Here is a 13357-nt window from a genome sequence, read left to right as displayed (position 1 = left end):
AAGGGACTTTGCTTGTACTAACTTTAAAGCACATTTTTGTTTAAATTTTAAATGAAAACAACATAATTGTGATTCAACTCTGAACATGGTAGTTTGGTTTAAAGCTTAGAGCCCTCTAATGGAGAATTTTTTAAATGAATGGTGAAAATACTTTAACCAAGGCCACTGAGAAAGTGGGTGATCACTGTTGAGGTGTACAACTAATAACTCTGTTCCCGTTGTAGGTATCTGTACGACTGAGTGTAATGTCTGTATGTAGTAGTCTGTTCAACTGGAGTACCATAGCACTTTATAACTAATATAAAACACAAATCCTCTGAGAAATCTTTAAAATCCCAAATACTTTCTTCCGCTTCCTCACGCTCATTCCACATTTCTCAGACACAAGATGCCCGAGACGTCTGAAGATGACAGTAGCTCTCAGAAGTAATGTCTGATATGTCCCTCATTCTCTTTGTAAAACCACAGACAGTGAAATGATCCTGCCATCTGCACAGCCATCAGTTGTAGCTGATGCTGCAATCATGTGTTGCAATTGCTTCAAATCATCTTTGCGTTCTTGAACTTTTGAAAAATTCTCATAAATGTAGTACACAGATAAGTCTGATATTGTAGAGCCTTTAAGTTTTTCTTCCTCTCATCACATTGAATATATATGTGAACACTTTATTTGAAGGTGTCCTTGTTACGTTGTAATCATACTTTCAAGGTCAGAGTAATATTAATGAACTACATGTGCTCATTATAGAGTTGGGATTTGGGTTTGTTTTAGTGTTAGTTGCATGTAATTATGCCTATAGTTAACTACATTTCATCACCTTGGAATTATAAGGTTCAATCTGACATTTTTGTTAAAATTGAGTTAATCACATATTCTTATTCTGTGACTTATTTACATTATGTGATTTTATTTTTTTAAAGTTGTGTACATTTTGGAACTTTTATTCAGTTCATCTATTGGCAAAATTCAAAAACAGGATACAGGATCCCTCTAGATGCAAATTGTATTCTAAGAAATTCTGTTTGCAGGTTTTTGCCTTCATCTTCAGGCAGGAAATGCAGAGTCCGCAACCCCTTTAGGATCTGAGCTACAGACGGGGCCTACGCCAAAGAACTTTCTTACAACATTTTGCTTGCTGATTGTTAATAAATATGGTTGTCACGTTATCTTACCTCCCTGAGTCTTTCTGGTAGAAACTGAAAATAGCAGAGGGCCTAACACAGACCCTTGCAGTACTCCATAATTTACATTAACTTGGATAATTCCCCATTTAAATAAACAAAATGGCAACCATCTGATATGTATGATCTAAACCACTTTAATGCTTGTGTCATGATCTACTCTTAATATGTCATGATCTACTGTGTCGAACGCAGCACTAAGATCAAGTAAAACTAGTATTGAGATGCTTGGTCAGAGGTTAGAAATAATTTGTCATTTTAACAAGCACAGTTTCTGTGCTACAGTATGATGGGGTCTGAATCCAGACTAAAATTTTTCATAGATTTTTTTTTTTTTTTTACGGGAAGGGGCACAATTGAGTGGACACAGCTTTTTGAAATGGGTCTGTAATTTGCTGTGATGAGCAGGGCGGGCGAGAGCCATGAGGGAACGGCGCGAGGCCAGTGACGCGAGTGATAATGAGTGTCAGCTGCGTGTTGCACCGGTCTCGAGTCTCTCATGGAGGAGCTCCAGAAGCATAAAAGGGGAGCGACGACAGTGAAGGACGAGAGAGGACAAGGCCTGGACCTAAGGTGCCCTAGATTCAAAAATTGAATTTATCTTGGCATAGTTAAATAACAAGAGTTCAGTACATGGAAAAGACATACAGTGAGTCTCAAACTCCATTGTTTCCTCCTTCTTATATAAATCTCATTTGTTTAAAAGACCTCCGAAGAACAGGCGAATCTCAACATAACACTGACTGTTACGTAACAGTCGGGGTGTACGCCCCAATATTTGCATATGCCAGCCCATGTTCCCAACATTATGAAAGGCATTAGACAAGGGCAGCCAGTATTAACGTTTGGATGCGCACAGGTGAATCAACAGACTAGGTAAGCAAGAACAATAGCGAAAAATGGCAGATGGAGCGAATAATAACTGACATGATCCATGACATCATGATATTTTTAGTGATATTTGTAAATTGTCTTTCTAAATGTTTCGTTAGCATGTTGCTAATGTACTGTTAAATGTGGTTAAAGTTACCATCGTTTCTTACTGTATTCACGAAGACAAGAGCCGTCGCTATTTTCATTTTTAAACACTTGCAGTCTGTATAATTCATAAACTCAACTTCATTCTTTATAAATCTCTCCAACAGTGTAGCATTAGCCGTTAGCCACGGAGCACAGCCTCAAATCCATTCAGAATCAAATGTAAACAATATAACAGTATACAATACTCACATAATCCGAACATATGCATGACGAACACTTTGTAAAGATCCATTTTGAGGGTTATATTAGCTGTGTAAACTTTGTTTATGCACTGTTCAAGGCAAGCGCGAGCTCTGTGGGCGGGGGAGCACGAGAATTAAAGGGCCAGTAGCCCTGAATCGGCTCATTTATAATGATGCCAGGCAGTTAAAAAAATGAATTAAAAAAAATCTATTGGGTATTTTGAGCTGAAACTTCACAGACACATTCAGGGGACACCTTAGACTTATATTATATCTTTTTAAAAAAAGTTCTAGGGCACCTTTAAAGTTATGGTTTGAACGTTCGCCGGTTCCCGCCTCCTTCTTCCCGTATATATAAACTGTGTTACATTTGCCAGTTCATTTGGATATAGTTGTGGTTTCTTAATTAAATGCTTAATAACTGCCAGCTTGAACGGTCTTGGGACATGACGTAGAGATAAAGATGAGTTAATAATATTGAGAAGGGGCTCTACAGGTAACAATTCTTTCAGTGGATATTGTGGATATTGGATCTAGCAAACATGTTGTTGGTTTAGATTAAGGTGTAAAATTCCTATCGACAGCCACACTGTAAAAAATATTCTGTAGTTTTTACAAAATAATTTTGGCAGCTGTGGTTGCCAGAATAATATTGTAAAAAATACAGAAAATCTGTAAACACATTTACAGTATAAAACTGTAATTTACAAACAAGAAAAATTTGAATGTAAACCAGTAAATTCAACAATTCACACTACTACTAAAATCTGTTTTGTACCTTTAACATATACTGACAACCACCATAATAATGCAGGTGGTAAAAGAGAAAGCCACATAAAGAATCAGTTAATCACAAGTAGTTTTTCCACAAGCTGAAGTATACACTAATATAAAGAATATGCAAAGAGTCATTCACGCAAACGCAAAACACCATCATGGTAACCCACAACACTTAGGGTGCTTTCACACCTGCCTCATTTAGTTCGGTTGAATCGTACCAGAGTTCGTTTCCCCCTTTGGTGCGGTTCGTTTGGGCAGGTGTGAAAGCAGCAATCGCACTCGGGTGCGCACCAAAAGCGGACCAAACAAGCGTACCGAGACCTGCTTGAAGAGGTGGTCTCGGTACGCTTTCAAACGAACTCTGGAGCGGTTCGCTTGAGATGTGAAAGCAATCCGACCCAGTTAACGGACCAACGAACCAAATGATGTCATAATTCATAACGGGAAATTTGATATAAAAAGCGGTAGTGTCTGATTCTGTGAGTGAGCACATTATTTACCATAGCTGAAAACCAACGAGCGCCTCTGTTGTGTATTTGCACTTCTCCGTGCGAGAATGCTGTCCCGACAAAGCCTTTCCCCGCTCTGCTTCATTATAAAATGTATATGGTCTCTCTCGACACACTGACAACAGTTCGCCTACTACTAGACAGCGCTGGGAAACCAGAGACGGACCGAGAGAGAAAGAGAGAGAGCGCGTTTGAATTTGCCGCAGCATTAATATATGTAGTATAATTTAAAAGCGGGAAAGACGGCTACATTTATAAAGTGTTTGCGTGTGTCTCGACAGTTACAAATAAAGCCACAATAAACTCATGGAGCGAACTTGTCAATCATTATTTTGATGGCTGACGCAGAGAAAATTCTGACCAATAAGAGGACAGTTTTACTCGCATGTGACTTGCCTAACGCATTTTGGTACGCTTTGAAATGTTGCTATGTGAAAGCGAACCGAACCAAGAAAAAAAAGCAACATTGTAACAAATTTAGTCCCTGTTTCGGAACAAAATAAGCGATCCATAGGTGTGAAAACACCCTTACATAATGCAATAAACATTCATTAAACAACAGAAGATGTAACATAAAATCCTAATGTACATAACTGATAACAAAAACTAATAAGAAACATGATTAGTATTTTGGAGTGTCACAGAGAATTGTGGGAATATCAGTTTACATTTTTTGACTATAAATTTTACATTGATTTGTTCTTTTTTACTTCTAAAAATTGTACAATTTACAGCATTTTACTGTGAAAATTACATAAAATGTCTGGTAAGAGCTTTTACAGTTTTTCCCTGTATATAGTATGGGAACTTTCTGTTAACCTATTTACAATTTTTTTCCGTAGTGTTTTTACAATATTTTACCGTTAATATCACATTCATTTTTTACAGTGCAGCCTTAGATTTTGACAGATGTGATAACGTGCGTGACGGGTGAACTATGTTTTATTTCTGGGTAATTATAAAATGTGCTGGAGATGCTTTTTGCATAGTTTACTATGCTTATTTCAATCAAGATCTTTTTTCCTTTTTCAAAAGGAGTGGTTTTGATGCACAAAATAGTTTTTATTGTGTCTTATAATAAAAAATACTTTTATTTAAACCCACAAAACTGCAGATCCTTTTGCAAGTAATAGTGAAAAATCACTTTTTTTTCACATATTGTTCCATTATTACCATTAGAAGTTTGTATACTATGTATAATAATAATAATAATAATTTTACTTTATTAATAATTAATTGTATTTCTTATATTTCATTTTAAGTATTTACTGTTAAATCCTGGCAAAAATTCACAGTTCATGCATTAAAATTTCTTGAAGCAAAAGTAATCCAAAGAGTTACGGGTTCTTAACTCAATATAGTTTACAATGGAAATTGCACACTATTATGCATTTCTGCATTGCGTTGTATGAGGAAATATTATTGCAGTGCTGATGAAGTTTAATTTGTTTCTCCCCATCAGCGATATTATATTATTTTATTGAAAGTATCACATTTGATTTCCCTCATGGCCGCTTTAAAATGTCTTAGGTTTTTAGTCTCCTGTGCATCTCTTTTGTGGGTCTGTAATATTTTATTAAACTGGAAACATGAGCGTGAAATTAAGTTCTACAGGCATCATTTCTGAGTCTAACCTTTACCGTGCAGCGAAATTCAAAACACTGTAGGCTGAAGTTTGAAAGGAGGCATTTGAGCAGGCAGAGAGAGACTCTGTCTCTCTTGAGCTACTTAAAGTTTCTGTCATTCACTTGAGCTGCTGAATGAAATGTTCCAGAGTGAACCTTCAGGGTAGAGTTTAGACTGTTTTAAAGAGTCTACCTCTTTTAAAAGTTACTCCATGCACCATGCAAAAAGCCTTTCACTGATGAACGGAAACACATATGAATTTCATGTGCGCACGGTGAGAGGAAGATGACATTTAAGCTTGAAATTTGCATGCGAAACCATGTTATTTCATGTGAAAGGTTTTGAAACCACACAAAAAATCACATGCGAATTAATCTGACATCTTTTGACAGTATCTGTAACCTCATTCCATCCCTCAGTTTGTGAAAGTGAAAAATGTTTACAGCAATGCACTTACAATGGATCTCTATGGGGATTTAAAGCAGAAATGCATAGCTTTTGTTATAAATAGTATCACTTTTTGATGAGGGATAACATTTATGAGTGAATAAACTTTACCAACATAATTATTGTGTAAAAAAGAATCGTTGGTTTAACTTAAAGTAAGTTACCTGGTTGCCTTAAGATTTTGAGTTCATTCAAATTAAAAATTTGAGTTAATGCAATTAAGGCGATTGGTTTAAGCAACAGAAATTCAAAATATTATGTTATCTGAACAACATTAATTATTGAAGTTTGACAAAAGAAAAAATGTGATAACAATGTGTGGGTATTTCTATCTGTGAAATAATTATTTTAACATATATTACGGTGCACAAACATATTAACCCTATAAAGCCTACTGGGGACCAAAGTAGTTTTGTACCCCATTGAATTTCATTATAAAACGATCAACTTTTATCATATTTTGTGTTTCGCAGAATTTTTATTCTTTTAAATTGTATCTAACCTGAAACAGTCCTTTAATCTAGTAAGGAATCTGACAGTCTCTTGTCATTTATCACCAGATAATCATGAGGCATAAGGTTTATTTTTAAGGTGCGAATAAACTCTAGTGTTGGCATTCAGCCCATACGTGCTGCACCTTTGATATAACACTCCCCAAAATAACACATAACCCCCACACACGCATCTGTTTCACAGGCATGTCAACACATCCATGACATTTGTATTTACAAGCGTGCGATTCGGGGTTGCGGGAGAAAAAGCGCCGGTACCCGATTCGCCAGCCGGTGAGTGGCATTTGTATTGCGGGCCGGTTCTCTCCCGTGCCGTCGTTGCGATGAATGCTGATGAGCGCAGCCTCTGGGGCTCCGGCTGACAGCCTGGCCTTTTGGCTGAGGAGAAATCAATCACACCGTCAATCGCCACAAGAAGCCATTACCCAGCTTGCCTGCTGGCAGGCTTCACCCCGATTCTTTCTACCACAACACGTACTGATTTGTCTTCGTTACCTGGTCTTGTTTCGCCTTTTGCGTCACCTCACGGGATGGTAGTCATTTGCATCAATAGCTTTGGGCTAAATCGGTTTTGTATCGCTCCACCTTTGCTTGCTTTAAATGGTTGTGCATTTTCTATTTTGCTGCTGGCAGAATTTAATGATTAACTCTTGTAAAAGAGTCAATATTGGCTTCTCTTTGGGCTGAAACTTTTTTGTGTATTCTCCCTTGCTCTTAAAGGGGTCCTATATGCTTTTTTTTTTACATTTTCAACTTTCTTTAGTGTAGAGCCCCTTAAAGGACATGGTGATGGAAAAAAATATGAGATGGGAGGAAAAATTATGTGTCAATGCTTTTGTGTTTCCTCCCAAATGTTTTGCGTTCCCCTGAGAAACTTTGTGTTCACTCGCAAAATGTTTGCGTTGCAAGCGAACGCAGTTTCTTGAGGGAGCACAAAAGTTTCGAAATACATTTTTTCTTCCCATATCATATTTTTTTCCACCACCATGTCCCTTTAGGTGGTGGGGAAAAAGAAGTTACTAGTCACTAGGGTGTTTTTCTCTAGTGTGTCAATACACTTAGCTCACGAGACGATACACGATATAGGGTTCATGAGAAGGAGACAAGACGATATTTTAACACTATTTTTAAGAAATCTTCAATGACAAAATATATGACTGGAAAAATAGTCTTTTAATTGACTGAAAATCACAAAATGCAAAACAATGCAGGTGCATTTTGAAATGTCTTAACCCTCTGGAGTCTGAGGCTGATTTGGGGCCTGGAGAAGTTTTGACATGCCCTGACATTTGTGCTTTTTTCAGTTGTTCATAAGCACATTAATGACACAAGTGTCATTACACTATATTCAGCACAAACTAGGCTACCATAATATGTGAGGAACATGTATGTACATGTTTGTGTTTTTGAAGGAATAATGTTTATGTGTGGTTATTGAAAAAACAAAAAACTTAAGTCACTGAAATAAGGCCAAAAAAGTATATTAAATCTGTATTCACAAGACTTCTGGTATTGGAGGTTGTAGACTAGAGTTTTTACTTCAGAATTATGTAAAAATTATGCTGCCTACTCCTTCATATAAAACAATATATTGATTTAGTTTTTGTAAGACACTTTTTGTCAAGAAAGTATGCGTGGAGGCGTGAATCATCATGAATAATGGGTCATTTACACCTGAGAAGACAAAAGAATAGCATAATAATGACCTGAAATGACTTGCATATTAATGAGGCCTTTCAGTCAGGTAGGCTGTGAAAAAACCTTCTGTAATCATGTCTCAGCTCTATTTAAAATAATGGTATTCTATTATATTCTTTAAAATATAATGTATTTCTGTGATGCAAAGTGTCTGAACAATTATGTTACCTATATGGCATTTCATATAGGCTTTTAGCTTAAAAGCATGCACATTTGGAGAAATATTGATGGATTCTCATGTTTATGTCAATTTTCTATACAGAGGAGTAATATTTATTCAATATTTACTGTCATCACTATGAGTGCTGGATACTGTGTTTTCAATTCATACTTGCAGCCGGAGGGCACTCTGTGCACCTTTAGGCCACAAATCCATATAAAGAAGAACAAGAACCAGGAACTAACGGCATGTCTTCTAGAGATCACTAACCATGGTTTTAACATCCAGATAAACACTTTTCAAGACAATAAATACACGATTGAGACGATGTATACATGTATTGCCTCTGAATTTGCATCCGAATAGCGTCTGAATAGTGGGTGTGGCCGCATTAGTGGATAATGAGCTGAATCACTGACTTCGGACATGTCTCTCTTTTCATACAGATTACATAAACACAGAATGTTTGTTTTCGATTTGACTTGCACGATTTAAAACCTGACATTTCAACGTTTCTTTAGACATAAGTCTAATTTTTTTGTCATTAGTATTCACTAAGTTACAGTTCATTTTCTGAGTACTATCAGATTGGAGACGAGAGATCACGCATCATGTTAGTTAGTTTTATTTTACAAAAAGCACAACATTTTATTTTTACTCTGAGTGTACACAAATAAAAGAAGATATCCAACAGATTAAAATGGTGTATAACTCTTAATTGTATGTGCAACATTGACGGAGTATTTTGAGTCTCTTTCACACTGGAAAGAAAAAAAACACGGTGGTATCACCGGCGATACCTCAGACCTCAGAGTGTTAAGTAATCTAGAGCTCTCACTAATGATTATTTTGGTAATCGAGTAATTGGTCGATTATTTTCATGATTAATTGAGTAGTCAGAATAATCAGATTTCTTTTTTGTGGTGTTAATAAAAATAGACCTAAGTGAACAATAGCCTTTAAAGGGGACCTATAATTCTCCTTTCACAAGATGTAATATAAGTCTCTGGCATCCCCAGAATGTGTCTCTTAAGTTTCAGCTCAAAATACCCCACAGATCATATATTATAGCAAATTTGCCCCTATTTGGATTCGAGCAAAAACACGCCGTTGTTGTGTGTGTCCCTTTAAATGCAAATGAGCTGCTGCTCTAATGTGAAAGCCTCCGCTTTCCAGAAGATCATATATTATAGGCCCCTATTTGCGGAGCTTTTGTGTGTGTCCCTTTAACAGCTCTGCTCCCTCCGCTTTCCAGAAGAGGGCGGAGCTTTAACAGCTCATGCTTCGGTTGCTCAACAACAACAAAACAGGAGAATCTCACGCAGCCAAAATGAGGATTGTCAGTAACAGTGTTCAGCCTTACATTGTTCAAACCGGAGTCGACACTGATGGAGAGACTCAGGAAGAAGTTACAACTTTGAATGAATTTGGATGTTTCTGAATGGTTAGTGGATAAATTTATGTAGTTGCTGTGGAGTTGATTCAACTCATCGACTAGCATGTGCCGTCATGTTAATCTTTTGTGCAAATCCAGAGTTGAATTGACCCTCATTTGTGAAGCAGTCCGGCGTATAATGACGGCATGGCAACAACACAACAACTCTTCCTCTTCTCTCAAGCAGCCCAACATGGCCTCACCCCCTTTGTTGCATGTTCCCGGAGGCAGGGTTTATGTAAATTTTGGGGTTTGTGATGTCACCAACCCGGGAAGAAGCTCAGTGTAGTTCCTACGAGCCATTTGTTCGATTTCTGTAAAAGAAAATATCTCCCTTTGATGAGGCCTGGTTGAGTTAGTATTGTGTTGAAACTCAAGGTTATGGTAAGGCCCATGACATTTCCGAAACATGCTAGAAAATTACAACACACTGGTTTAGCCGACCAATCAGAGCACATTGCGCTTTTTGGAAAGAGGGACTTCATAGAGACAGGAGCTAAACATAGCGTTACTGACAGACTGGGAAGAGAGGTGCTGCAACAATGTAAAATATGTGAACAATTTTGTGTTTTTTGAACTTTTAAGTATGAAACATAGACCCCAAAAACAAAACCAAGACTTTGAAAAAGGGAATAATAGGTCCTTTTCAATTTTTGGCTCTGGACTCGAAAATGTGATCTTTAAAATCTCTCCTGCATTACAGTTTGTTCTTTCTCCCCTTTTTTACAGATCCCTCAGATCAGCTATGCATCCACAGCACCAGAGCTGAGTGATAACACCCGGTACGACTTCTTCTCCCGGGTTGTGCCGCCTGACTCCTACCAGGCCCAAGCCATGCTGGACATTGTGACCGCCATGGGCTGGAACTACGTCTCCACGCTGGCATCTGAGGGGAATTATGGAGAGAGCGGCGTGGAGGCTTTCGTTCAGATCTCACGAGAAACTGGTAAGCTTCCAGAGAACATTTTGAAATGTGTTTCTGTACGAGCACTCCAGATTATCTTCTGATGTACGTCACGCTTCACTGCTCTCAACTGATTCACTGTCTGAATTGAATTTCTTTCAAGAGGTGCGACGTAGCTTTGGGATATAGTCTACACTTTTGCAGCACATTTTTTATTTCTAAGTTTTTTTTTCTTAAGTCCCCTTATAATATTAGATCAATTATATTTTTGTTTGTGTGTGTGTGTTTTGCTTAGTTTTCTTTGAGTTTATGGGCTGAAAATGGTGATGTAAAACTAAAACACAGGCAAAAATGATAATTCTGTTATTATTTACTCACCCTCATGTCTTACAGGTCTGGAATTACATGAAGGTGAGTGAATAATGAACTGCTTCTTGTGCTGTTGTACCTTTAAGACTTATATAAATGATCTCTGTTGGAGATGTTTGGACTGGTTGCGTTGGATATAGTAGATGATGCTTTTGTAGTACAAAATCAAAATCTTTTATTGCAAATAAGCAAGAGAACAACCTTTTTCTATGATATGTCTGCTTTAATGCATTTCAAAAAGAATATCTTAGACAAAACATTGAAACATTTGTGGTACAAAGCTTTTCTGAGTTTGCTGACCAGCATTGCTATACACAAAGCATCATGGAGACTGAATTACATGCCTTGACAGAGATGGAAGGGAAATCGCAGTCTCAACAGAAGAAAGGTCAAGCAGTGTGAAAAAAACAGGCTGTATTGTAAGAACACGTCTGAAAACCTCAACCCCCATCTTTCATTCCGTCAAGTCTGAGCCATCAAAGTCGAGCTGAGCGTATGTTTTGTTGTCCACTATTCAGCGATTTTGAACAGAAATGAATAGTCAAGGAGGTAAGAAGGTCAGAAGGTAGAAGAAGATACAAAAAGCGTTCAGTTGTGACCTTGTATGGCTCAAAGAACTCGCCACTCCAGAACTAAAAATCTGTATTCACGCTCACACTGCTTTGGATTTCTCTGCTTATTGCCGTTAACCCATAATTCACTTAATTTTGCATCACATAGGTCGCACAGTAATGGCTCACATTCCCCATATTCCCTCCCACACAAGCCTGCAATAATATAGTGCATTACTGTTAGCACACGTCCATGGGAAACCACAATTACAGAGAAGCTTATCAATAAAGAAAGAGAGTAGAAGGAAAAGAATGGGCCTTGATATAGAGACATAATTACAGGCACAGGTCCAGTAATGGACTCTCCGCGGCGTCCCAGAAGAGCATCGTAACCAACCACATCATGGTCACCTCTTGCTGCGTGATTGATTTATTATTGCAGCGCGTCTTGCTCATGTACACATGGACATGCCACGTTAATTATGTTGTAATTATGGAAATACAATTAAAGGAAGAGACACATGTGAGAGATTAAGATCATTCCTCCAGGCTCATCAACTGTGGTTATCCCTGTGTGTGTGTGTGTGTGTGCATATTCGGCTGTCTGAAAGTTGTTTAGGTGCTTTAATATGATTTTGACAGGATTATGCATTTCTCTTAAAAGTGCTGTGGCGGATCATGGTACAGTGGTTTTGTCAGATGGTAATTCCATGGTAATTTGATACGGATAAGTTTACAGAACCTTTGCAGAATATGAATGTTTTTTTTTTTATGTGAAGTCATCATTTATTTATTTATTTTAAAAAAAATATTTATTTATTAAATGGTTATTTTTTATATTATATTTTTATATAATTTTTAAAATATTTTATACTGATGATTTGACACAAATTTAGACATGCAAAATGAGGAAATATGGTGTAATTTCTGTCTTGTGGGTTATGTAAAATCTATTATGCTGCTTCTTCAGTATAGTATTAAATAAGCAGTTAAATGTGTTTTTTCTCTATTTTTAAAAATAATATTTTATGTATAGATTCCGGATGGGTTTGTTATGGAGACTTTTTTTCCGCCATGAAATAAAAAATAAAAAAGGTAATTGTGAGTTTATATCTCACAATTCTGACTTTTTTTTCTTTCAAATGCGAGTTTATATCTTACAATTCTGACTTTTTTTCTCAGAATTTCTCAGAACAATTGCGAGAAATAAAGTCAGAATTGCATGATATAGTCAGAATTGCGAGAAATAAAGTCAGAATTGCGTGGTATAAAGTCAGAATTGCGTGATATAAAGTCAGAATTGTGAATTATAAAGTCAGAATTGCATGATATCACATCAGAATTGTGAGTTATAAAGTCAAAATTGCATGATATAAAGTCAGAATTGAGAGTTATAAAGTCAGAATTGCGAGAAATAAAGTCAGAATTGTGAATTATAAAGTCAGGATTGCATTATATCACATCAGAATTGTGAGTTATAAAGTCAAAATTGCATGATATAAAGTCAGAATTGCGAGTTATAAAGTCAGAATCGCGAGTTATAAAGTCAGAATTGCGAGTTATAAAGTCAGAATTGCGAGATATAAAGTCAGAATTGCATGATATAAAGTCAGAATTGTATGATATGAAGTCAGAATTGAGAGTTATAAAGTCAGAATTGCGAGATATAAAGTCAGAATTGCGAGTTATAAAGTCAGAATTGCATGATATGAAGTCAGAATTGAGAGTTATAAAGTCAGAATTGCGAGAAATAAAGTCAGAATCGCGAGTTATAAAGTCAGAATCGCGAGAAATAAAGTCAGAATCGCGAGAAATAAAGTCAGAATTGCGAGTTATAAAGTCAGAATAGCGAGATATAAAGTCAGAATTGCATGATATAAAGTCAGAATCACGAGATATAAAGTCAGAATCGCGAGTTATAAAGTCAGAATCGCGAGTTATAAAGTCAGAATCGTGAGAAA

At 36.8% G+C, this 13357-nt stretch overlaps 1 protein-coding gene across 3 annotated transcripts in view; it reads left to right on the top strand.

Moving 5' to 3' along the window:
* grm8b (glutamate receptor, metabotropic 8b) overlaps nt 1–13357 on the top strand; it is a 205872-nt gene that overhangs the window by 73330 nt on the left and 119185 nt on the right. For all 3 annotated transcript variants that reach the window (XM_048158683.1, XM_048158682.1, XM_048158684.1), the window contains exon 3: nt 10302–10518. In XM_048158683.1, coding sequence (XP_048014640.1) covers nt 10302–10518 — 217 coding nt within the window. The remainder of the gene's footprint in view (nt 1–10301; nt 10519–13357) is intronic.

The sequence above is a fragment of the Megalobrama amblycephala genome, linkage group LG15, assembly GCF_018812025.1.
Source record: "Megalobrama amblycephala isolate DHTTF-2021 linkage group LG15, ASM1881202v1, whole genome shotgun sequence".
Lineage (NCBI taxonomy): Eukaryota > Metazoa > Chordata > Actinopteri > Cypriniformes > Xenocyprididae > Megalobrama > Megalobrama amblycephala.
Note: the sequence above shows the minus strand (reverse complement) of the source record. Positions and strands in the feature narration are given on the sequence as shown.